At 41.0% G+C, this 26,469-nt stretch overlaps 1 protein-coding gene across 2 annotated transcripts in view; it reads right to left on the reverse strand.

The window, feature by feature from the left end:
• Positions 1 to 26,469, reverse strand: part of LOC132888082 (rho guanine nucleotide exchange factor 17-like) — a 318,980-nt gene that overhangs the window by 35,220 nt on the left and 257,291 nt on the right. For both annotated transcript variants that reach the window (XM_060924044.1, XM_060924045.1), the window contains 4 exons: positions 19,507 to 19,592; positions 19,316 to 19,434; positions 16,457 to 16,664; positions 4,218 to 4,479 (listed from right to left, as the gene is read on the reverse strand). In XM_060924044.1, coding sequence (XP_060780027.1) covers positions 4,218 to 4,479; positions 16,457 to 16,664; positions 19,316 to 19,434; positions 19,507 to 19,592 — 675 coding nt within the window. The remainder of the gene's footprint in view (positions 1 to 4,217; positions 4,480 to 16,456; positions 16,665 to 19,315; positions 19,435 to 19,506; positions 19,593 to 26,469) is intronic.

Raw genomic sequence — 26,469 nt, forward strand, 5'->3', positions numbered from 1 at the left:
TTTGGGCTTTCAGTAATTTCTTTGAACTGTTCTTTTTCTGTGGCTGAATGATTGTACAGCATACATCTTTAATAAAAAAAACCCCACTAGAATTTGGTGCACAAGTTTTAATTTTCTTTGGGTTTTCTGAAATCAACACAGGGTCAAAAATATACATACAAGATCGAAAATTTACATACGCTCACTTAGATTATGAATTCAGAGGTGCTGAAACTTCCAAAATGTCTCTCATCTTGCCAAGGCCGAGGTCTCTTAACTTCCTGTTAGTGATCATGATTGACTACAGCTGGTAGCTTCTCTGTGCCTTCATAAAAAGGGTTTGTTTACAGCACTCATTGGATTGACCAACACAGTAAAATGGGAAAGTCCAAGGAGCTCAGTGCAGATCTGAGAAAGAGGATCGCCGATGTACATATCTCCGGAATGTCTCTTAGAGCCATTTCTAAACAACTACAAATTCCAAGATCAGTTCAAACAATTGTATCCAAGTTATTGTGAGGTGGAGTCACTTTGCCAAGCCACTTTGCTTCAAGAAAACCCAAACTGTCACCCTCAGCTGAAAGGAAATTGGTTTGGATGGTCAGGAACAACCTGGGAACCACCATGGCACAGCCCTGCCATGAACTGGAAGCTGATGGATCACTGTCGGCAGTTCAGATCACTATGGACTAAGAGGCTGCTATCCAAGAAATAACCCCCTGCTCCAAAATTGACACCTTCAAGCTTAACGAAAGTTTGAAGCTGACCACACGGACAAAGAAAAAGCCTTCTGGAGGAAAGCTGTATGGTCAGATGTGACAAAGATTGAGTAGTTTGGTCACAATGACCACCATGTACAGAGGGACATTGTACCAGCTGCTGGTGGTGGTAGGATCATCATGCTCTGGGGCTGTTTTGCTGCCAGTGGAACTGGTTCATTGCACAAAGTGGATGGAATAACGAAGAAGGAAGACTACCTCAGAATTCTTCAGCATAAACCATTAGAAACTTGAACACAACTTGGGAGTTACAACAGGACAATAAACCCAAACACGCATCAGAGCTGGTTGTGGAGGATAAAGCAGGCTAGCATTAAGATTAAAACAAGTCCTGACTTCAACCCTATTGAAAATATATGGACCGTGCTTATAAGTAGAGTCATGCCAAGAAAAAAAATTTAACTGAAGTCTACCAATTCTACTTGTTCATGGTAAACAAAAACGTTTGGTCAAGGTGAATCTTGCGAAGAGACATTTTACCCAAATATTAGGTGTGCTGTATGTATAATTTTGACCCTGTGTTGATTTCCAAAAAAACCCAAAGAAAATTAAAACTTGTGCACCAAATTCTAGCTTTTTTTTTAATTAAAGATGTATGCTGTACAATCATTCAGCCACAGAAAAAGAACAGTTCAAAGAAATTACTGAAAGCCCAAATATTGCCATGACATTCATATCCAAGATGACATTCATGTCACTGTATGTAAACTTCTGACCACAACTGTAGCTACCAAAAGATTTTATTCAAGTTCAGTAAAGTATTACATAAATGTCGCAGACATCAGCCCCCCCAAACTGCAAGTCAACTGCAAACCCAAACTGTCAACAAGAACTACTTACAAAAGAAAAAAAATGTCTGATTTTAGTAACTGATGGTAAATTAGTGCCACTTTCACCAAGGAAATACGGAATGTGGGGAAACATAAGCTTAGACTAATCATCACCTTTATTCCAAGTCTCTCACATGTTTGCTAGCATGATAATAGTTTGCTAGCTGAATGCTAATACAAAATGTACAAGAAAGATTCAGAAAAGAAAACAATTACTGCGTGAAATCACACACTGATTTAAATTACTGATGACAAATTCGGACTGCTTTCACCAAGGAACCTAGGAATGTTGGAAAACATTAGCTTAGGCTAATTTACTCCTAATCTCTCAAGTGTTAGCAAGCATAATGATTACTAACTTGAATGCTAATATATAGCTGTCACAATATAAACTGCCTTGATAAATACAACATGTATGTAGCAACAGCTAAATTGCAGTGATGGGTATTAGGTCTGATTCTTGTGTGAAGTTTTCATTTGTTAGGAATTTAGATTGACTCACTGACGCTAGCTGATGCTATAAAGTTACATAATGAATTTTCAAATGATTATAGAGCAATGTACTGAGTAGGAAGTAGAGACTTTTCAACTGCAATGGAGTAAAAGTCAAAAGTATTAGATGAAAGAAAAACTCAAGTCAATTATAGATGCTTTAAATCCAGACTTAAGTCCAGCAACAGAGTAGTTTTATTTTCCCAATGCTAGTCTCTGTATTAGCAAAGTCTGATATCACAAGCATAGCCCTTTTATTACCTCCACCAATTTTGTTGGAGAAGGTTATCTTTTTGCCTCCATTTGTTTGTCTGTTCCCAACATAACTCAAAAAGTATTGAACTGATTTTGATGAAATTTTGATGAAATGTGGGCTATGGGCGAAAGAACAACTGATTAGATTTTGATGCAAATCTGGATATGCATGTGGATCCATGAACAAACAAACAAACTAGAAAAGCACTCGGAGAGTGCAGACCTCCGCCAAGAATCCTTTAAAAAATTCCGGGATCCAGACGGTGATCCGGATCACCGCCAAAATTTAATGGATTGTTACTTGTGCCCGGTCACACCTCTGGAAAAAATTTCAGAGCAATCCGTTCATAACTTTTTCCGTAATGTTGCTAACAGGCAAACAAACAAACGCTACCGAAAACATAACTTCCTTGGCGAAGGTAAAAAATAAAACACAGAACTGTAGATATGGTGTAGTGTTTGTTTCCGAACAAAAATATGAATGTAACATTTATAGAAGGAGTCCTGACCGTGAAAAAGTCTTCAGGACAGAGGGCTTTGCGGTTTTCAGTTATAGGACAGCGTGTTTTTCTTTTTACATATATTCAGGGCTCGACATGAACTTTTTAAATTCACTTGTCCTGATCATAACCTTTTTTACATCACTGTGTATTTACTAGTTCAGTGAAAGGAAAGTGATTAACAAAGTTGATCAAAAAGCAGGTATAGTTATGATAATCATTACAATTAGCAACTGATTAGATTTTAATGCAAATCCAAATATTTGGCTTGGCGGAGATGTACACTCTACCGAGTCCCTTTCTAGTTAACAATGTTCTATCATTTGAAAAAGCATATCAAACTATTCATTCATGCTCACACTTATTTTCAATGCAATGTAACGGTTACTTAAAAGTAGACGGCCTTTCGATTTCATAAAATTGGTGGAATTTAGTTCCCTCTGAAATTTGGCTACGGTGATATACGTTTATTTTTGTAATATCTTAAAAAACCCAGGCCATTCTGTGGCTGGGAAGTTATTTAATTTGAGGGGATTCCCGAGCAAATAATGTGCATGAAATTACTCGCTTTGCGAAGTCAAGCAGACAGAGGAAGTCCGTGTGCGCATGCGAAAGGTTTACCACCACCTCCTTCTTTTGGGTTTTATGGCAGCTGGCATCCACAGTGTTGCATTACTGTCATCTACAGGTTTAACTTAACTGTGCACTGACAGTTCCATCATTCTGTCGCTAAACGAACAGCTGATCACACCGAGGTGTTCTGCCGATATTTATTAGTTTGGTCCTGCGTTTCCTTTCTTTCGCAACGTCTTTTCTTCTCACTTTCCGTTACTGTAGTCCGTCTTTCATGTTTCATTCGTACACTCACGTCCTCCATTGTTCTTTCCTGTTTCAAATTTGTATCCCAGAATGCCTTGTGTGAACGGGGAAAGCCTACCACGTCATGCATGATGCAGTATCTTGAATTGGGTCATGGTGAAGCAGGAAAAAATAGCAGAGAATTTAGGGCCATGTGGCCCAAAATTCATTAATTGGTCTTTTAGGAAAAAAGTAATAAAATTGTAAGTCTGTGATTCGAATTCAGTAGCTTTCGGTCCACTAAATAAAAATAATTGGGTGTCAGGGAAAATTTTTTTACAACCTAAATGTGAAACATCTGAAAGGCAGTCTACCTTTAAAAGAGATTGCATAGCTTGTACCACATTTGCACTGTGTGTCGTTTTAATGTATTCACATACACAACACACCATCCCACTTTTATTTATTTAGTTATTTGTGCTGAAAATGTCAACTTTACCACTTAAAGTCCTGTCTAAGCACTAGACTCTAACTAAACTCTAACTAAAAGTGCAGTATATGTGAGGAGTTCTATGCAAGCAGACCTGCTCTTGAGTCCGGGCACAGCTGCGATGCAGATGATCCGTGCAGAGCAGACGGCGATACAGGCCTCTACTGTAGGCTCAGCCCTGATACTCAGCACGCACACTTGGCCTACATAGCCGTCACTATTACACACCCAGACCTCACACACGTTTTCTGGGCTGCTGTGGCTCGGTGAGGCGCAGGAGAACTGCATGCCGCTGCGGGTCTTCATGATGGGGATGGCTTTCAGAAACTCAGGGTCCCACTCGTCTTTATTCATAGCTATAGAGAGGAAAGGATGTCAAACATCACGGTCATAAAAATGCACACACATGCCTTTCATTTAGATAAGACGGAATATGGAGAATCCTTTCTACTCATCACTGGGCATTGGATTACACTCATCCAGTGACACACCATTACACTAAGCCTTGTTAGACTCCGTCACAATTTAGCTTTATTTATGGACGTTCTTAATACTCATAAATCATACGGGCATATATAGATACATGTAGATGCACATCACTATTCATGTATCTTGTTCCATTTTTATGATGCATTAAAACCCTTGGGATTGGATTTGTTTTCCACAGGGAGGTTGGGTAATATAATCAGTACCAAAGTATCTCTGGGATTTTAGTCCTGTCCAAATCCATATCATCAGTAATTTTTTCCACTTTTGCCCTTTTCTGTTGTTCACCCGAACCAAATCAAAACCAGGTTTTGGTTGGCTTGACACAAGTTATTGTTAGGATAGAGATAGCATACATATATTTTATCAAGTCATGTATCTTGCTATCGTGCATACACTCCTGTCTCTGTTAGTTTTGCCACTTGTTTATTCGCTACACATACCCTGTATCTGCAATCACTGGCTATTTGATCAAGTACATCCATGGGTAAAGAATTGCTGAAAGTAGCTGGTTTATTCTTATATACAATCATTCTAGCCCATTTATTAACCCTCTGGGGTCAAGAGCTTTGCCAGCGAAGCTTGGCAGGTTTAGAATAAGTAGGTCATGTATTTAGATAAATATCTTTGCGAGGTTTTTATCATATAAACATATTAACACACTTTATACTTCACATTTTCCTATGTGCCCACTGCCAAATAATATGATAGCTTTGAAATTACCTAAATTAGATGAAACATAAAACTTGTCACCTTACTTGGTCACACCGGAGCGCTGAGCGTACACTTATGCATTCATAAAAGACTATTCACGTGGTCACGGCATGATAATCACTTTCACTCTTTCGGTTTCGATTGGTTTCTCTTTCGCGGTGGGAATGGCCACCGTAAAAAGGATAAAATCTAAGACATAGTTTGAGCTATTTGGAGGTAAAACTTGTTGCGAGATGGCAGGCGGATTTTATGCGCTTCGGATGATTCAGTACAGCGATTCAATTTCAGGACAGTGAATCAATTCAATCTTGAGAACTGATGGTGAGCAGTGTCTTTTTTTTTTTTTTTAACTTTGACTCGATCCAGTGAAATATCAACTCGGGTCAGTGTAAATATTTCTCCTATTTATTATGAGCAGATTGGTTGATAGTGTGCGCTGTAGTGCATACACAGGAAAAAATTACTGAGCAATTTTTCCAGAGTTAAAAGTATTTTCCTCAAAAACAGTTAATTTTGCTCTATTTTGAGTTTTGAGGGTAAAATTTGGTGTTGGAATGGGAGCAAAATTACAGAGTAATTGTGTAACAGAGTTGGTTGTGGCTCTGAACTAAGTAAAATAGTACAAGAGTTCATTTCAAGACACACTGAATAGAGTCAAATTCCAAAATAAAGTCAAATACCAGATAAATAAAGCTGTTGTAAAAAAGCAGTTTTAGAACTGTGTTGGAATGTGTGAAAAAACATTGCCTTACCCATTGTGACTTAGGCTATGTTTACATTAGACCGTATCTGTCTCGTTTTCTTCGCGGATGCACTGTCCGTTTACATTAAACCGCCTGGAAACGCCGGGAAACGGGAATCCGCCAGCGTCCACGTATTCAATCCAGATCGTGTCAGCTCCGGTGCTGTGTAAACATTCAGAATACGCGGATACGCTGTGCTGAGCTCTAGCTGGCGTCTCATTGGACAACGTCACTGTGACATCCACCTTCCTGATTCGCTGGCGTTGGTCATGTGACGCGACTGCTGAAAAACGGCGCGGACTTCCGCCTTGTATCACCTTTCATTAAAGAGTATAAAAGTATGAAAATACTGCAAATACTGATGCAAATACTGCCCATTGTGTAGTTATGATTGTCTTTAGGCTTGCCATCCTTCCACTTGCAAGTAGTAAGTGATATGCGCTGGGATCACACACACAGCGGCTCAGTCCCAAATCGTGGCTTGTGCACTTCACTCGCGCGCTGTGTGAGCTGCGCAAGGCCGGAGTGCGCACCCTCCAGAGGGCACTCGCTGTTCAGGGCGGAGTGATTTGGAGCACAGGATGCCTGCGGAGCCAAGCGTATCCGTGTATTGGTATTGCTGTGTGCACGCAAATCGTGTATTGGTGTTGCTGTGTGCACACTAATCGTTTTAAAAACGTTAATCTGATGATCCGCTGATACGGTCTAATGTAAACATGGGCTTAACCTGATGGGAGGGCTTTTCACTCTTCTCATTGAATGGAATGGAAATTTTTACCCTTCTCATTGACTACCCCTCCCACTGCCAACCCTTTATCCCAAAACAATAGGACATAAATTGTTTTGATGGCCAGTTAATTGTCCAAATCAACAGAGCAGATTTAGGTTTTTGTGCTTGATACATTCCTAAGATTGAACAGAATCACCTCAAGTGACCAAAATGGTTCGTCACAATGGGTAAGGTCATGTTTTTCCCCCCACACATTCCAACACAGTTCTAAAATTGTTTTTATTACAACATATTGGTTTATCTGTGATTTTTTTAAAGTGCAATTATGACATGCATACTACATAGATATTATCATAGCTGAACTTGTGCTGAATACAAAAAAGTCATATGACTTTGATAATACTACTTAGATTTGTTGAAATTGACAACAAAATCAGAGCATACCAAAATCATTAGAGTGCCAGAAAATACCCTCAGACCCCAGAGGGTTAAGGAGCAGCCATCACTGACAAGAAATACCTGGGGTAGTGTGTGTGTGGCACTGGTAAAAGTGTTTCAGGCCCTCTAGTGTACATGGGAAACTGTGTAGACTTAAAGTGCACCTGACAGCATGTTAATTTGTTAATTTCAGCCATATTGAGTTGAATAAAATGACATATTTACTTCACACATTGCGCGACAGAATAGTAACAAACATGGTTTTGAATGGCCCGCCACGCAGATAAATCGGTGTCATGGCGAGCCAACCCATGGCCGAGGAAGAAGGCGGATATGACGTCACATGCAGAACCGCTGACAGACATTTTCTCAACTTCTCGTTGTTCACCAGTGCTTTGCAAGTGAATATTTTTGCGTCTGAGTCGTTTATTTTGGTGAATATGCCTGCTCGTTGTGTGGCTGGATTTTGCTCCTACACCAGGGAAGCCGGGTATAGTCTGTATACCTTTCCCAAGGATCCCATCAGACGCGAAGAGCAAGGACGCGTTATCCTAATGGGCTTCATGGGCAGCTGCCCAGGGCCTCGGCCACTAGGGGGCCTCGGAGGTAGCGAGATCGGAAAATATGAAATGATATTTTCAGAAGTTTTGATCATATTGATAACATTTTTGATGCATTTTGCCACCCGTAAGGAAGCCCACCTTGTCCCGTCGCATAAATCACCCGTCACTGTCAATATGATCGCTGTCCACCATGTCTTCACACGCTACGCCAGGTTGAGTTCAATGATTTAATTAATGACTTCGCTTTCCAGAAAAGTAGGAAAGTGCCTTTGTAAGTTGACCCATGGCTGTCAAACTGAATGCGCAAAGCTGTGTGCCACTGCTGTTTGGGACATTACGTGTGTGAAAGGATGAAATGTTTCACACAGCCTAACATTTTGAGATTTATTTCTGAGAAGCAAGATATTTTTCTTTCTTTGTTATCGCTCTTTGTTTTCACAAGTTAAAAGTCGCCTGGATTCCAAAATGAAAACGAACGGTTATATACTGTACCAAATGAATGTTCTTGTACTGAATACTACAGAAACTGTTGTAGGCCTGGGTCATGTTCTTGACATGTTGTTCATTGACTCACTCATTCAAAGGCTTCTTGAGGCTAAACTTTAGTTAACCAGACTTGTTAATCGTGATGTCTGATGGATTTTTTCACCATGCAATTGCCTATTTCACCATTGCTTTTTCTCGATTAAATAGGTGATGATGGATATAAAGTTTTATCGTTCAATAGTATTTCTAATTGTGCCACTGTCATTATTTAAGTTTCTGTGTCTAGTTAGGCCAAGTTTACATTAGACCGTATCTGTCTCGTTTTCTTCGCGGATGCACTGTCCGTTTACATTAAAACGCCTGGAAACGCCGGGAAACGGGAATCCGCCAGCGTCCACGCATTCAATCCAGATCGTGTCTGGTCCGGTGCTGTGTAAACATTCAGAATACGCGGATACGCTGTGCTGAGCTCTAGCTGGCGTCGTCATTGGACAACGTCACTGTGACATCCACCTTCCTGATTCGCTGGCGTTGGTCATGTGACGCGACTGCTGAAAAACGGCGCGGACTTCCGCCTTGTATCACCTTTCATTAAAGAGTATAAAAGTATGAAAATACTGCAAATACTGATGCAAATACTGCCCATTGTGTAGTTATGATTGTCTTTAGGCTTGCCATCCTTCCACTTGCAAGTGGTAAGTGATATGCACTGAGATCACACACACAGTGGCTCAGTCTCAAATCACTGCTTGTGCGCTCCACTCGCACGCTCTGTGAGCTGCGCAGGGCCGGAGTGCGCACCCTCCAGAGGGCACTCGCTGTTCAGGGTGGAGTGATTTGGAGCGCAGGATGCCTGTGGAGCCGAGCGTATCCGTGTATTGGCGTTGCTGTGTGCAGGCAAATCGTGTATTGGTGTTGCTGTGTGCATGTTAATCGTTTTAAAAACGTTAATCTGATGATCCGCTGATACGGTCTAATGTAAACCCCACCTTAGCCCATGTTTACATTAGACCGTATCAGCGGATCATCAGATTAACGTTTTTAAAACGATTAGTGTGCACACAGCAACACCAATACACGATTTGCGTGCACACAGCAACGCCAATACACGGATACGCTCGGCTCCGCAGGCATCCTGCGCTCCAAATCACTCCGCCCTGAACAGCGAGTGCCCTCTGGAGGGTGCGCACTCCGGCCCTGCGCAGCTCACAGAGCACGCGAGTGAAGTGCACAAGCCACGATTCGGGACTGAGCCGCTGTGTGTGTGATCCCAGCGCATATCACTTACCACTTGCAAGTGGAAGGATGGCAAGCCTAAAGACAATCATAACTACACAATGGGCAGTATTTGCATCAGTATTTGCAGTATTTTCATACTTTTATACTCTTTAATGAAAGGTGATACAAGGCGGAAGTCTGCGCCGTTTTTCAGCAGTCGCGTCACATGACCAACGCCAGCGAATCAGGAAGGTGGATGTCACAGTGACGTTGTCCAATGAGATGCCAGCTAGAGCTCAGCACAGCGTATCTGCGTATTCTGAATGTTTACACAGCACCGGAGCTGACACGATCTGGATTGAATACGTGGATGCTGGCGGATTCCCGTTTCCCGGCGTTTCCAGGCGGTTTAATGTAAACGGACAGTGCATCCGCGAAGAAAACGAGACAGATACGGTCTAATGTAAACTTGGCCTTATAGACAGGCACGTCTGAGGGGGTGAATTTGCTGAGCACAGTTGACAACAGGCGGGGGTGGGGCCTTGGGGGTGTGTCTGCCCAGGGCCTCGGCAAGGGTTAACGCGGCCCTGGCGAAGAGCGGGCAAAACAAAGTGCACCGGACACGGGAACTGTTTGTGTAAGTATCAATATTTATAACAACAAAATGATATTTTCATTTGAAAACAGACCGTATCTTGGGAGGAAATGTCGTCAGGATAGCTTTGTGTATAAAATCAGTCTATCATTTAAAATTTCCAATCACCGACGATATTAGCGTAAAGTAGGAATTTCATGAACATGACCAGATTGAACGAAGTACGAGGTTTTATTTACATGTAGTATACAGAGCCTTTGGTCATGAAAATATAATGAAAGATACTCCCAAATTATTATATGCAGTAATCCTGTTATATCATCACAAATTACAGATTGAATGAAGTCTGAAGTATTATTCACATGTACATAATATTATAGTATACAGAGTTCAGTAAAGTTGTAAAGATATTGGCAGATTCGAACTTCCGGGATCAATAACTCTTAAGTGAAACGTTGTCAAAACACGCATATTTTCAACCGTAGTAAGATAGACAACGAGCTACAACCTAACTTTCATCAAAACGAGCCATCCTCGGAGCCACACCAACAACATTAGTGTTTATGTGCAGCCGGCTGTGAGAGCAGCGCACAGGGACCGTCTACAAAGTGCAACACCAAAAAGAGACATTACAAAAAATATTCAATAACTTCACTATGAGGCGGCACGGTGGTGTAGTGGTTAGCGCTGTCGCCTCACAGCAAGAAGGTCCTGGGTTCGAGCCCCGGGGCCGGCGAGGGCCTTTCTGTGTGGAGTTTGCATGTTCTCCCCGTGTCTGCGTGGGTTTCCTCCGGGTGCTCCGGTTTCCCCCACAGTCCAAAGACATGCAGGTTAGGTTAACTGGTGACTCTAAATTGACCGTAGGTGTGAATGTGAGTGTGAATGGTTGTCTGTGTCTATGTGTCAGCCCTGTGATGACCTGGCGACTTGTCCAGGGTGTACCCCGCCTTTCGCCCGTAGTCAGCTGGGATAGGCTCCAGCTTGCCTGCGACCCTGTAGAACAGGATAAAGCGCCATGAGATAATGAGATGAGATGAGAACTTCACTATGATACAGTGTAGTGTCACCAAACTCACTACACACTTCATTGGTCTCCTACAGATTACACTACACTTGTATCATAGGGAAGTTATTGATTAATATTCCTAATAAAAATTCCCAGAAATTATGAAAAATGCCTTTCTTTCAAACCAAGTGTTGTAGTGTAATCTGTAGGAGACCAATGAAGTGTGTAGTGAGTTTGGTGACACTACACTGTATCATAGTGAAGTTATTGAATATTTTTTGTAATGTCTCTTTTCGGTGTTGCACTTTGTAGACGGTCCCTGTGCGCTTCTCTCACAGTCGGCTGCATGTAAACACTAATGTTGTTGGTGTGGCTCCGAGGATGGCTCGTTTTGATGAAAGTTAGGTTGTAGCTCGTTGTCTATCTTACTACGGTTGAAAACATGCGTGTTTTGTGTTTTAACAACGTTTCACTTAAGAGTTATTGATCCCGGAATTTCGAATCTGCCAATATCTTTCCAACTTTACTGAACTGTATACAGAGCCTTTGGTCACGAAAATATAATGAAAGATACTCAAATATTTATTATATGTAGTAATCCTGTTATATTGTCACAAATTACAGATTGAATGAAGTCTGAGGTATTATTCACATGTATTCTGTGTCCGAGTCGGAAATCTCGCATTCTGCAGGCAAATCGTCCAGATACGGCTCAAAACGATAAGGCAAAATGCCACTCACTGCTTCGTCTTCATGTAATCCGACATGTCCAGTGTCAACCTCAAAAAGGGCCTCAGTTTCTGAAGACTGGTCAGAAAATCGCTCTGTTTCGTCGGCCATAGCTGCCTTGAAGGCCGAGCAGTCGTTCTGCATGTGACGTCACGGCAAATACAGTGGGGCAAAAAAGTATTTAGTCAGCCACCAATTGTGCAAGTTCTCCCATTTAAAAAGATGAGAGAGGCCTGTAATTTTCATCATAGGTATACCTCAACTATGAGAGACAGAATGAGAAAAAAATCCAGAAAATCACATTGTCTGATTTTTAAAGAATTTATTTGCAAATTATGGTGGAAAATAAGTATTTGGTCAATAACAAAAGTTCATCTCAATACTTTGTTATATACCCTTTGTTGGCAATGACAGAGGTCAAACGTTTTCTGTAAGTCTTCACAAGGTTTTCACACACTGTTGCTGGTATTTTGGCCCATTCCTCCATGCAGATCTCCTCTAGAGCAGTGATGTTTTGGGGCTGTCGCTGGGCAACACGGACTTTCAACTCCCTCCAAAGATTTTCTGTGGGGTTGAGATCTGGAGACTGGCTAGGCCACTCCAGGACCTTGAAATGCTTCTTACGAAGCCACTCCTTCGTTGCCCGGGCGGTGTGTTTGGGATCACTGTCATGCTGAAAGACCCAGCCACGTTTCATCTTCAATGCCCTTGCTGATGGAAGGAGGTTTTCAATCAAAATCTCATGATACATGGCCCCATTTATTCTTTCCTTTACACGGATCAGTCGTCCTGGTTCCTTTGCAGAAAAACAGCCCAAAAGCATGATGTTTCCACCCCCATGCTTCACAGTAGGTATGGTGTTCTTTGGATGCAACTCAGCATTCTTTCTCCTCCAAACACGACAAGTTGAGTTTTTACCAAAAAGTTCTATTTTGGTTTCATCTGACCATATGACATTCTCCCAATCCTCTTCTGGATCATCCAAATGCTCTCTAGCAAACTTCAGACGGGCCCGGACATGTACTAGCTTAAGCAGGGGGACACGTCTGGCACTGCAGGATTTGAGTCCCTGGCAGCGTAGTGTGTTACTGATGGTAGCCTTTGTTACTTTGGTCCCAGCTCTCTGCAGGTCATTCACTAGGTCCCCCTGTGTGGTTCTGGGATTTTTGCTCACCGTTCTTGTGATCATTTTGACCCCACAGGGTGAGATCTTGCGTGGAGCCCCAGATCGAGGGAGATTATCAGTGGTCTTGTACGTCTTCCATTTTCTAATAATTGCTCCCGCAGTTGATTTCTTCACACCAAGCTGCTTACCTATTGCAGATTCAGTCTTCCCAGCCTGGTGCAGGTCTACAATTTTGTTTCTGGTGTCCTTTGACAGCTCTTTGGTCTTGGCCATAGTGGAGTTTGGAGTGTGACTGTTTGAGGTTGTGGACAGGTGTCTTTTATACTGATAACGAGTTCAAACAGGTGCCATTAATACAGGTAACAAGTGGAGGACAGAGGAGCCTCTTAAAGAAGTTGTTACAGGTCTGTGAGAGCCAGAAATCTTGCTTGTTTGTAGGTGACCAAATACTTATTTTACCGAGGAATTTACCAATTAATTAATTAAAAATCCTACAATGTGATTTCCTGGATTCTTTCCCCCCATTCTGTCTCTCATAGTTGAAGTGTACCTATGATGAAAATTACAGGCCTCTCATCTTTTTAAGTGGGAGAACTTGCACAATTGGTAGCTGACTAAATACTTTTTTGCCCCACTGTATGGTGGCCACTGACAGCGGGTTGGTGCTTGGCCAGATTGACAGAACTGCGCACAAAGAGTTTCGTTCTGTTGGTGGTTAGTTCTATCATGAAAGTGATCGGTGGTGTTTGTAGTTTTATTACAGAAACCTATTTTAGAGCATAATTTTGCTGTCAGGTGCCCTTTAAGCACTTTACATTGCACACCTATCTTCTTGGTAAACCTTGTAAGTTTACATTTAGACACTGTAGTTCCCCTTTTCCATGCACATATATGGATATTTTCATTTGGACTGTTTTTCAACCCAGTAGTGACATTGAGGTGTTTGATATAATATCTGATGGCTCCTTTTTTTGTGGTAAATGGACACCTTTAGATGGGTGACAAATTAAAAGAAAAACCAACAAGTGCCTTATTAAGCTGTTGGGTCACAATGCGATCTGCTGACTGTGAAGGCCATAGGATATGATTTACATCATTTTCATACTCTAAGCATTCAGAGAATGTTTGCGTCATGTGGACGGGGGCGGGGTCATCCTGGAAGAGACCACTCCCATCATAATAGGAATATTTCAATGGATTGATTTGTAGTGAGTGACAAAACCATGCCAAACGCTCTATCCAGCATAAAAAGCCACGAGTTTTCCTTTAATTTGTCACTTTTCTGCTGTATATGGTATGTGTATGTAGTGAAATTTGTTGCATGCTCTGTTGCTCAGTTTGAACAGTATACAGTGCCTTGCAAAAGTATTCATCCCCCTTGGTGTTTGTCCTGTTTTGTCGCATTAAAAGCTGGAATTAAAATGGATTTTTGGAGGGTTAGCACCATTTGATTTACACAATAAAGTTGACTTGACAACATGCCTACCGCTTGAAAGGTACACATTATTTTTTTTATTGTGATACAAACAATAATTAAGATGAAAAACAGAAATCTGGAGTGTGCAGAAGTATTCACACCCTTTCATATGAAACCCCTAAATAAGAGCTGGTCCAACCAATTCACTTCATCTCATCTCATTATCTGTAGCCGCTTTATCCTGTTCTACAGGGTCGCAGGCAAGCTGGAGCCTATCCCAGCTGACTACGGGCGAAAGGCGGGGTACACCCTGGACAAGTCGCCAGGTCATCACAGGGCTGACACATAGACACAGACAACCATTCACACTCACATTCACACCTACGGTCAATTTAGAGTCACCAGTTAACCTAACCTGCATGTCTTTGGACTGTGGGGGAAACCGGAGCACCCGGAGGAAACCCACGCGGACACGGGGAGAACATGCAAACTCCGCACAGAAAGGCCCTCGCCGGCCATGGGGCTCGAACCCGGACCTTCTTGCTGTGAGGCGACAGCGCTAACCACTACACCACCGTGCCGCCCCAATTCACTTCATAAGTCACATAATTAGTTGATTAAAATTCACCTATGTGCAATCAAAGTGTCACATGATCTGTCACATGATGCCTGTATAAATCAACCTGTTCTGGAAGGACCCTGACTGTGCTACACTATTAAGCAAGCAACATGAAAACCAAGAAGCCTCCAAACAGGTCAGAGACAAAGTTGTGGAGAAGCATAGATCAGGGTTGGGTCATAAAAAATATCCCAAACTTTGAATATCCCAGAGAGCACCATTAAATCCATCCATCCATTATCTGTAGCCGCTCATCCTGTCCTACAGGGTCGCAGGCAAAGAATATGACACAAATCTGACAAGAGAAGGCCACCCACCAAACCTCACAGACCAGGCAAGGAGGGCATTAATCAGAGATGCAACAAAGACACCAACGATAACACTGAGGGAGCTGCAAAGATCCACAGTGGAGATGGGAGTATTTGTCCATAGGACCACTTTAAGCTGTACACTCCACAGAGTGGGGCTTTATGGAAGAGTGGCCAGAAAAAAATAATTGCTTAAAAAAAATGTTTGGAGTTTGCCCAACAGCATTTGGCAGACTCCCCATTCACATGGAAGATGATTCTCTGGTCAAATTAAACAAAAATTAAACTTTTCAGCCATCATGGAAAATGCCATGTGCGGCGCAAACCCAACACCCTGAGAACACCATCCCTACAATGAAGCATGGTGGTGGCAGCATGATGCTGTGGGGATGTTTTTCATCTGCAGGGACAGGAAAGCTGGTCAGGACTGAAGGAAAAATGGATGGCACTAAATACAGGGCAATTCTGGAGGAAAACCTGTTTGAGTCAACCAGAGGTTAGAGACTGGGACAAAGGTTCACGTTTCAGCAGGACAATGACCCTAAACATACTGCTAAAGCGACACTGGAGTGATTTAAAGGGAAACATTAAATTTCTTGGAATGGCCTAATCAAAGCCCAGACCTCAATCCAATTGAGAATCTGTGGCATAACTTAAAGATTGCTGTACACCAACACAACCCATCTAACTTGAAAGAGTTGGAGCAGTTTTACCTTGAGGAATGGGCAAAAATCCCAGTGGCTAGATGTGCTAAGCTAATAGAGACATACCACAAGAGACTTGCAGCTGTAACTGTAGCAAAAGGTGGATCTATAAAGTATTGACTTAGGGGGGTCGGGGTGAATACTTATGCACACTCCAGATTTATGTTTTTTCATCTTAATTATTGTTTGTGTCACAATAAAAAAAAAAAAATGTGCACCTTTAAAGTGGTAGGCATGTTGTGTAAATAAAATGGTGCTAACCCCCCAAAAATCCATTTTAATTCCAGTTTGTAATGCAACAACACAGAACAAACACTAAGGGGGATGAATACTTTTGCAAGGCACTGTAAATCTCTCTCATTCTGTGGAAGTAATTGTGCCAAGTAGAAAATCCTGCCATCTGTGAATCAGGTAAATAATATAACTCTGGGTTGGATATAACTGTGATTACCAAGCTTTTTTTTGGCCTCCTCAAATGCCTGCTCAAAGTTGCTGCGTGCGTCTGGACTGCTGAACTCGAAGATGAACGTGCTGTCTGCAGACGCCGTGCTCAGCTCCAGCTTGGTGGGCAAGAAGGTCATGCTGAATGCCAGGGACTGTTTCTCTGCTAATTCCCTGTGAACTGACGCCATCAGGTCCTTTATCACGTCATCCAGGCTCTGGGATAAGAGAAAGAGATTCGACAAGATGTCCTTGTTAATGTACTCAGAATGTAAAGAAATTTATCTCGTCATGTAAGGCTGACAGGGGTGCACAAAGAGAAGTTTGGTCATTGTCGTGCTTGGAAATTAATTAGATTTTCTGCATCATAGGACACTTTTCGTCCTGCAAGGATGCATCAAATTGTGCAACAATGTTGATAATTCCTTATTTATGGTAATTGTTATAATACAGCCTCACTGGCCTCGTCACTTTATTAGAAATACCTGTTCATTCATGCAATTATCTAATTTTATTCTATCCACATTCACCGGATATGAGCAGTCGCACGCTCTGATTGGCTACTCTACTACTAGGCTATCAGGTCATCTACCATGAGTAGAGAAAAACAAAATGGTGGAATGTGTTGCTGAACCAACCGAGGATGAAATAAAAACTCGACTCGAAAACAAAACCACAAGACATACAAAAAAAAAAAGCAACAAAATATGGAATAAAAGTATTTGATGGTAAGAACATATCTTTTTATTTTTCAAGATTTATGATGATAGCATTTTTCACAAATTGCTCCTGTCATTTCACCGGTTTGTTTACATTCGAAGCGGAAATGATTTTGTCGGCCGTTTTGTATAAAGGTTTTATTTGTTGAATTTGCAAAAAAAAAAAAAAATGCTCTGTTTCTCAAAATCCAGTGAATGTGGATAGAATAAAACAATTATTCCACTCAATCTTGTCATACATGGCTTATAGTCAACTCGGTGTTACATGCCTCGCTGGCCATCAGCTCATGTATGACTCGATTTCGTGGAATAACTGTTAAATATATTACAAATGCCTCCGAGAGTTCAAACGCCATTAGCCAGATCAATTAGACTTGACAGAAAGGCTACAGTGACTCAAATCACCACTATTTACAACCATGATGAGCATAAAAGCATCTCAAAACATGTAGAACCCTAAAGTGGATGGGCAACAAGAGCAGAAGACCACATTGGTGTTCATTCCTATCTGAGGCTACAGTTGGGAAAGACTCACTAAACCTGGACATAAACGTTTTTTTCCCCCCAATCTTTAACAGGTTTTCGTGATGATAGGAGTTTCAATAACATTAATCTGGTTGGTTATTGGTATTCTTAAGGAAACTAAGAAAAGAGCCACATTGAACATTTTGAAAGATGTTTGCTTTTCCATATTTTTTATTTAATCTTATATCAAAGCTTAAAATGGCAAAAGAATAAACTGGAGACATTTTACTTGGGGTGCATCAGTCATCCACATAGCCAGCGAGCTCACTCAAGCAACTACCAAATAAGCTATATAACAGGCATGTAACAATATAGTGTGCAACGATAAATCGTAATACATACATGATGATTCAAATCAACAAAACAAAAAATGAATAGTGATTATTATCAGGCTGTGTAATCTCTTTAGTTTTTCCAAGCTGTAATTGCCCTGTTTAGACAGCACAGGGCTGTACGACAACAAGAATTCATGTAACTTCACCCTAGATGGAAGTAACACAGCTCTAATGCCACAAAGGGGGGGAAAAAACAGATCTAAAATGGGAAAGAGCTGCTGTTTGATTGACTGTTCAAATAGATTTAACAGGAAATCAGAGCTCTCTTTTTACAGACTGCTGCAAGCTAAAGGAAAAAAAGAAAAATGGAGGTAGCAGAAGTAATGTTTGTCAAAGTTTATGAAGAAAAGGCCTTTGTTATTCATTTTTTTTCATAAAAGTTCTATTTTAGTTCATAGACTAACATTTTACTGCAACCTTTACACGTGGGCAGATGATTATTTTTGGTTATTAAAGGGGAACTGAAGGCAATTTTTTTATCATCAAAATTCTATTTCTCTCATTTTCTTAAACATAGGAATGCATTTTTGATAGCTGTTTTGTCATTGCTATAGCAAGTTATGAGTGTTTGAAATATACTATGTAATATCAGTCCATATGTCAAAGCAATGACCGTAAACGAGATTCGTTGAGACCTGTGCGAGACATCGTAGGATGGAAGTAAAACGTACAGCGGAAATCAAAGTGACCAACATCTGCCAACGTTGTCAAAAGACGCGCGCGCCCTCCTTCGAATGCAGATGTAATCAAGCCGGACGTTTTGTTTGTTTTGATAGCAATCAGGAAAGTTTGAAAAAAGTAGGCAGTAATCGTCATTTAAACTCATTTTTGTGCAATATTTTGTTTGGAAAACAGTTTTCAAAATGGCGGCACTGACACTTCACATTTCGAAGTCTCGCATAAGTCTTGTGATGCGTGCCGTGGACCAAACGAACTAAATTCAACAGGGCTAAAAACCGAATAGGCCGATAAGTATAATATTTAATTACAATTAGTTGCCAAGATGAGTCACGATATAAGGTTATTAAAACCGAAAACGTAATTGAATAACACATTAATTAAGAAATAAAGCAAGTTTAAAAATGACTTCAGTTCTCCTTGTTTAACTTCTGCAGCTACATGGAGAGCCATATTTTATCCTTCTAAGTGCATAAATATTATGAGCTAATTAAGTAAGGAATAAACACAAGAGGGCGTGCTGTTACAGGAAAAACCAAGATGATGACCAACATGATTATGTTCTTGTGTGTTTGCACATTTTTGTGTTTTATGCACATTTAAGCAACTGACCTGGTGAGGAAAGCTGAGTGTCTCTGACAGCTTGCTGATTTGGCCGAGTGTACTGAGGTCCTCATCCAGACGGCTGATGGTTTTCTGGATTGTATCCCTGTTGGTGGCCTGACTCGAGCCTGCAGACAGGAAACGATTCAGAATTAAACAGCTGAACCTCTCCGAATCAGCTCACAGAGACAAAGTCTTACCTTTCACTAACTCAATATCCTCCAAGGGAAGTTTCCACAGGAACTTATATTTACTGGAGGTGTCAATGACGCTAGCAGCAGAATATCTGAAATGGGTTAACAAAAATAATTTAGGTTGGGTTTAACAATACAGGCCAGTATATACTGTATACGGTGGTGCTTGAAAGTTTGTGAACCCTTTAGAATTTTCTATATTTCTGCATAAATATGAGCTAAAACATCATCAAATTTTCACACAAGTCCTAAAAGTACATAAAGAGAACCCAGTTAAACAAATGAGACAAAAATATTATAATTAGTCATTTATTTACTGAGAAAAATGATTCAATATGACATATCTGTGAGTGGCAAAAGTATGTGAACCTTTGCTTTCAGTATCTGGTGTGACCCCCTTGTGCAGCAATAACTGCAACTGAACATTTCCAGTAACTGTTGATCAGTCCTGCACACCAGCTTGGAGGAATTTTAGCCTGTTCCTCCATACAGAACAGCTTCAACTCTGGGATGTTGGTGGGTTTCCTCACATGAACTGCTCGCTTCAGGTCCTTCCACAACATTTCGATTGGATTAAGGTCAAGACTTTGACTTGGCCATTCCAAAACATTAACTTTATTCTTCTTTAACCATTCTTTGGTAGAACAACTTGTGTGCTTAGGGTCATTGTCTTGCGGCATGACCTACCTTCTCTTGAGATTCAGTTCATGGACAGATGTCCTGACATTTTCCTTTAGAATTCGCTGGTATAATTCAGAATTAATCGTACAATCAATGATGGCAAGCCGTCCTGGCCCAGATGCAGCAAAACAGGCCCAAACCATGATACTACCACCATCATGTTTCACAGATGGGATAAGGTTCTTATGCTGGAATGCAGTGTTTTCCTTTCTCCAAACATAACGCTTCTCATTTAAACCAAAAAGTTCTATTTTGGTCTCATCCTTCCACAAAAATTTTTCCATTAGCCTTCTGGTTTGTCCATGTGATCTTTAGCAAACCGCAGACGAGCAGCAATGTTCTTTTTGAAGAGCAGTGGCTTTCTCCTTGCAACCCTGCCATGCACACCATTGTTGTTCAGTGTTCTCTTGATGGTGGACTCATGAAAATTAGCCAATGTGAGAGAAGTCTTCAGTTGCTTAGAAGTTACCCTGGGGTCCTTTGTGACCTCGCCGACTATTACACGCCTTGCTCTTGGAGTGATCTTTTTTGGTCGACCACTCCTGGGGAGGTTAACAGTGGTCTTGAATTTCTTGCATTTGTACACAATCTGTCTGACTGTGGATTGGTGGAGTCCAAACTCTTTAGAGATGGTTTTGCAACCTTTTCCAGCCTGATGAGCATCAACAACACTTTTTCTGAGGTCCTCAGAAATCTCCTTTGTTCGTGCCATGATACACTTCCACAAACATGTGTTGTGAAGATCAGACTTTGATAGATCCCTGTTCTTTAAATAAAACAGGGTGCCCACTCACACCTGATTGTCATCCCATTGATTGAAAACACCCGACTCTAATTTCACCTTCAAATTAACTGCTAATCCTAGAGGTTCACATACTTTTGCCACTCACATATGTAATATTGGATAATTTTCCTCAATAAATAAATGACCAAGTATAATATTTTGTCTCATTTGTTTAACTGGGTTCTCTTTATCTACTTTTAGGACTTGTGTGAAAATCTGATGTTGTTTTAGGTCATATTTCTGCAGAAATATAGAAAATTCTAAAGGGTTCACAAACTTTCAAGCACCACTGTACATACACACACAGTACTGTGCAACAGTCTTAGGCACCCTTTTTTTCCCCATACAAACTTTGTTATCGATTTCTATTTGATGACTTCTACATTATCAAATCAGTACAAAAACATTTTAGAGTTCCAAACGTTTGTTTTCCAGCACAAAATTAAATGTTACAGGAAAAAAGTTTGTATCTGAGCAGCATATTACATAAGAAACCACTTTTCAGATTAAAAAAAGAAAACATAACGAAGGCTGCTGGGTTTTGGTTCAAAATTAAGACGCGAGTGTGACAGTCAAAGTGTCCAGAAGAACTGTGTCTGGTTCTGTAAGACGCTCAGTAAAACCTACAGCTCATTTCCTTATCAAACTGCACTCAGTGTACCTGTGGCTACTTTTTTTTTTGTTAAACCAAAGGGTCGTCTCACACCAAACACTGACTTTATTTCATTTATCATGGCTTACTGCTTTTAGCATTTTTTTATGTTGAAATATTTAATTTCATTATTTTTTAGGCTATTTTTGGTCTACAGCATTTCTTTACACATGCCTAAGACTTTTGCACAGTACTGTATATAAATAAATAAATGTGTGTACACATATGTATGTATACCAGGGGCGTCACTAGACCCAAGACCATACTGGGGCACAAAAGGGGCACAGGAAATGTATGCGAGCGCGCGAAGCGCGCGAGCAAAAAATTTTGCACTATATTTATATTTATATAAATTAAATTAAATTAAACACCTGCCAGTAGCCTACACAAGTAGGGTGGAGGCTTGCTCAGAATGGCAGTCCAAAACGCCTCTCCAAGCGCTAGGCCTACTGTGTGTGTGTGTGTGTGTGCGTGTGTGTGCGCGCGCGCGCGTGTGTCTGTGCGCGCGCGCGCGTGTGTGTGTGCGCAGAGCGCGTGCATGTGCAATTGAAATTCGGTTCAATAATTCAATTACAGGGTGGCACGGTGGTGTAGTGGTTAGCGCTGTCGCCTCACAGCAAGAAGGTCCTGGGTTCGAGCCCCGGGGCCGGCGAGGGCCTTTCTGTGTGGAGTTTGCATGTTCTCCCCGTGTCCACGTGGGTTTCCTCCGGGTGCTCCGGTTTCCCCCACAGTCCAAAGACATGCAGGTTAGGTTAACTGGTGACTCTAAATTGACCGTAGGTGTGAATGTGAGTGTGAATGGTTGTCTGTGTCTATGTGTCAGCCCTGTGATGACCTGGCGACTTGTCCAGGGTGTACCCCGCCTTTCGCCCGTAGTCAGCTGGGATAGGCTCCAGCTTGCCTGCGACCCTGTAGAAGGATAAAGCGGCTAGAGATAATGAGATGAGATGAATTCAATTACAATACTCAACTGGACGTAGCCTCCAAAACAACAGTTGTGTGTCATTACGTTAGGTGGCTATCTTCACACAGTCCATCACAAAACTATCAACGCGATCTGGCAACACGCAAACTGAGGGCTCGCGGCTTGCCACGTTGCAGACGACGGAATGAATGCAAACTTTTCAATATCCCTTCGTTTCAAACAAAAAATCAAGACAACACGAAAACAATGTCCCAACACATATTAATTCTACAGCGTTACAAAAATGACAGTGGAATTACTGTCTACTAACCTGTAAACAGTTGAAAAACACGGAGAGATGGTTTCCCCTGCTCTGAATTTCATTGCATCTGAGGGCTGCTGGAGTCTGCGGTCCCCATAGCAACCAAGATGTTACTCATGTCACGCGCACACTTTTTTCACATTGCTTAGTGTGCGCGAGGCCAGCCAAAACTACCAATGTAAAAGCATTGTAGATGGTCTTCTTCGCGCATCGGTTAGCCTACCCCACGTTATGAATTAATTAAATTGCAGCTATTCCCAAGTTTAAAATTCAGAGCGTTTCGTCACTGGATTTTTTTTACTGGGGCACTACAGATCTATACTGGGGCACGTGCCCCAGTAAAATACCCCTGGCGACGCCGATGATGTATACTATATTATATATTAATAAAACAGTCAAATGTTCAGACACACTCATTACTAAAGATATTTACCTATGTCTGGTACTTTATATTCTAAAATAAATAAACGTTATAAAATTAATATCCATGTCCTAAGAACTAAATATATCCAAAACGCATCATAAAAGAAAAGAAAAGTAAAATGTGCCGTTGTAGTGCCTCATATTTATACACTAGAGGGAGCTGAAAAAGTATCCAGGCAACCAATCACTAGCAGGTAATGCATCTTAAACTGCAATAGTCATGAATGTTAACGCATTCAAATTTGAATTTAAATTATTAGGCTTCACCTACAGTATTACAAAGGTGAAGACTATTGTTTTTGCTTTTATTCTTTGTTTCTTTCTGCATTTACCAGCTTTTTTTTGGAATCAGACAATGATACTTTACCAGATACCGTAGTAGCCCATGGTAACCTAATCACACTGGCCAAGTTATAATGATCTTGACCTATTTTTCAAGGTCACAGACCATTTTAAACTCAAAATTTACAGATTTTCTTTTTGCAATATTTCTAAAACTGTTACAGCTGGACTCAAATGGTTGTACATGTTCTACGTATGTACAAATGTTATGACAAACAAATTTGAAGTCACTCATGCGGAAACATGGCACATTTGGAACATTGCCGCTTTCGTTGTGGATTCGATTTGGGGAAAAAAACATAACACAGAATGAGACTTTAATGATGCCAAACATTGTGGCTCACTATGGACCAGGTCTATATGGTTTGTGGGAGCATAATATCTGAGAGTTTTGTTTTTTTAAATGGTGGCCATTTTGGAAATATTGACTGGACAAAAAATGTCAAAATTGGAAAATCTTCTGAGAAATACTGCCTTTAGGTGATAACATGCTGGAGCAAACTACGCCAAACATACAGTCAAGCCGGAAAGTATGCATACCCCTTTCACCTTCTCTACGTTTTATTATGTTAAAGACTTATTCTACAATAGATTGAGTTCATTTTTTGAGACAAAATTCTACACAAAATAGCCCATAATGACAAAGTGAAAGCAGGTTTTTAGAAAATATGCAATTTTATTTTACTTACAAAAATAGCTTACTTAGAGGTTATATATCTGTACACACCCTTAGCCTAATACTTAGTTGATGCACCTTTGGCAGCAATTACAGCTTCAAGGCATCTTGAGAAAGAAGCTACGAGCTTGGCACACTTGTTTCTGGACATTTTTGCCCATTCCTCTTGGCATATCCTTGCAAGCTCCGTCAGGTTGGATGGGGAGCATCGGTACACAGCCATTTTCAGCTCCTTCCACAGATGTTCAATTGGATTCAGGTCTGGGCTCTGGCTGGGCCACTCAAGGACATTCACAGACTTTCTCCAAAGCCACTCCTTTGTTCTCTTGGCTGTGTGCTTCAGGTCGTTGTCATGTTGGAAGGTAAACCTTTGCCCCAGTCTGAGGTCCAGAGCGCTCTGGAGCAGGTTTTCTTCTAGGACCTTGGTGCACTTGGCTGCATTCATCTTTCCTTCTATCAGGACTAGTTGTCCCATTCCTGCTGCTGAAAAAACATTCCCACTTCATGATACTGCCACCGCCATGCTTCACTGTAGGGATGGCATTAGCCAGGTGATGAGCGGTGCGTGGTTTCCTCCAGATGTGACGCTTGGTATTCAGGCCAGAAAATTCAATTTTGGTTTCATCAGACCAGAGAATCTTGTTTCTCATGGTTTGAGAGTCCTCTAGGTGCCTTTTGGCAAACTCCAAGTGGGCTGTCATGTGCCTTTTACTAAGGAGTGGCTTCCGTCTGGCCACTCTACCATAAAGGCCCGATTTGTGGAGTGTTGCCTGGATGGTTGATCTTCTGAAAGGTTCTCCCACCTCCACAAGGATATGCTGGAGCTCTGTCAGAGTGACCCTCGGGTTCCTGCTCACCTCCCTGGCCAAGGCCCGTCTTCCCCGATTGCTCAGTTTGGCCGGGTGGCCAGGTCTAGGAAGATTTTTGGTGGTTCCAAACTTCTTCCATTTACGAATGATGGTGGCCACTGTGCTCTTTGGGACCTGTAAAGTTGCAGCAATTTTTCTGTACCCTTCTCCAGATCTATGCCTTGACACAGTCCTGTTTCTGAGGTCTGTAGATAATTCCTTTGACCCCATGGCTTGGAGTTTGCTCTGACATGCACCATCAACTGTGGGACCTTATATAGGCAGGCGTTGGTAATCCCCAATCATGTCCAATCAATTGAATTTACCACAGGTGGACTCCAGTTAAGTTGTAGAAACATCTCAAGCAGTATCAGTGGAAACAAAAATGCACCTCAGCTCACTTTTGGGTGTCATATCAAAGGGTGTGCATACTTGTGTACATATATTTTACATTTTGATTTTTAATAAATTAGCACAAATGTTTAAAAACCTGCTTTCATTTTGTTATGGGGTATTCTGTGTAGAATTTTGTGACAAAAATGAACTCAATCTATTGCAGAATAAGTCTGTAATGTAATAAAACGTGGAGAAGGTGAAAGGGGTGCGCAGACTTTCTGGCTTTACTGTATACCCTATCTACCAGAATAAAATGTAGAATCTGAACTACGACCTCATTTTTGGGGTCAAACTCATTATATTATCTTTATTCAAGAATAAAAGCAAGGGTGGGCTATTATTAGAGCATGGGCAATTATTGGAGGGAATATGGTACTTTGTACTTGCAGTGTATTAGTATCATTGTCTGAAATTAAAAGTATAAAGTAAATACAGTTATTTTCAACAGTTAAAAATATATATTTAAATTAACATTTTATTCCTCTTGCAACTTGCTTCAAATAATATACAGTAACCAGTTGACACATTTCTCACTCTTTATAAATATATTGTGACCATAAGTATTCAGTATAATGGAACCATAGGTGAAGCCTATATCTTAGTAACTGTTTACAGTTGCAGATTTCTAGTTATTTTTGTTGTTGCAGGTACAGAAAAATCTTTTCCAAATTATGTTTCACATAATCTGTGTCTGGTAGAGTGCAATAAATAAAGAAATAAATTTAAAAAAGCATTAAAGTATGACTCGCACTTCAGTGTTCATGAGAAACCTCTAGGTTAATCAATAACAGCATTTCTTCCAAAATGCCCAAACAAACCCGATAAGGTTGTTTTATAAGTTAATTCACGAAAAAAGGTACATATTTAGTTATTTTCTGACAGCTAATTGCTTTAAGCCATAAATTTAATTTAAATATGGAGACGAGCTTCTTTAAATATTT

This window comes from Neoarius graeffei, chromosome 6 (genome assembly GCF_027579695.1).
Source record: "Neoarius graeffei isolate fNeoGra1 chromosome 6, fNeoGra1.pri, whole genome shotgun sequence".
Lineage (NCBI taxonomy): Eukaryota > Metazoa > Chordata > Actinopteri > Siluriformes > Ariidae > Neoarius > Neoarius graeffei.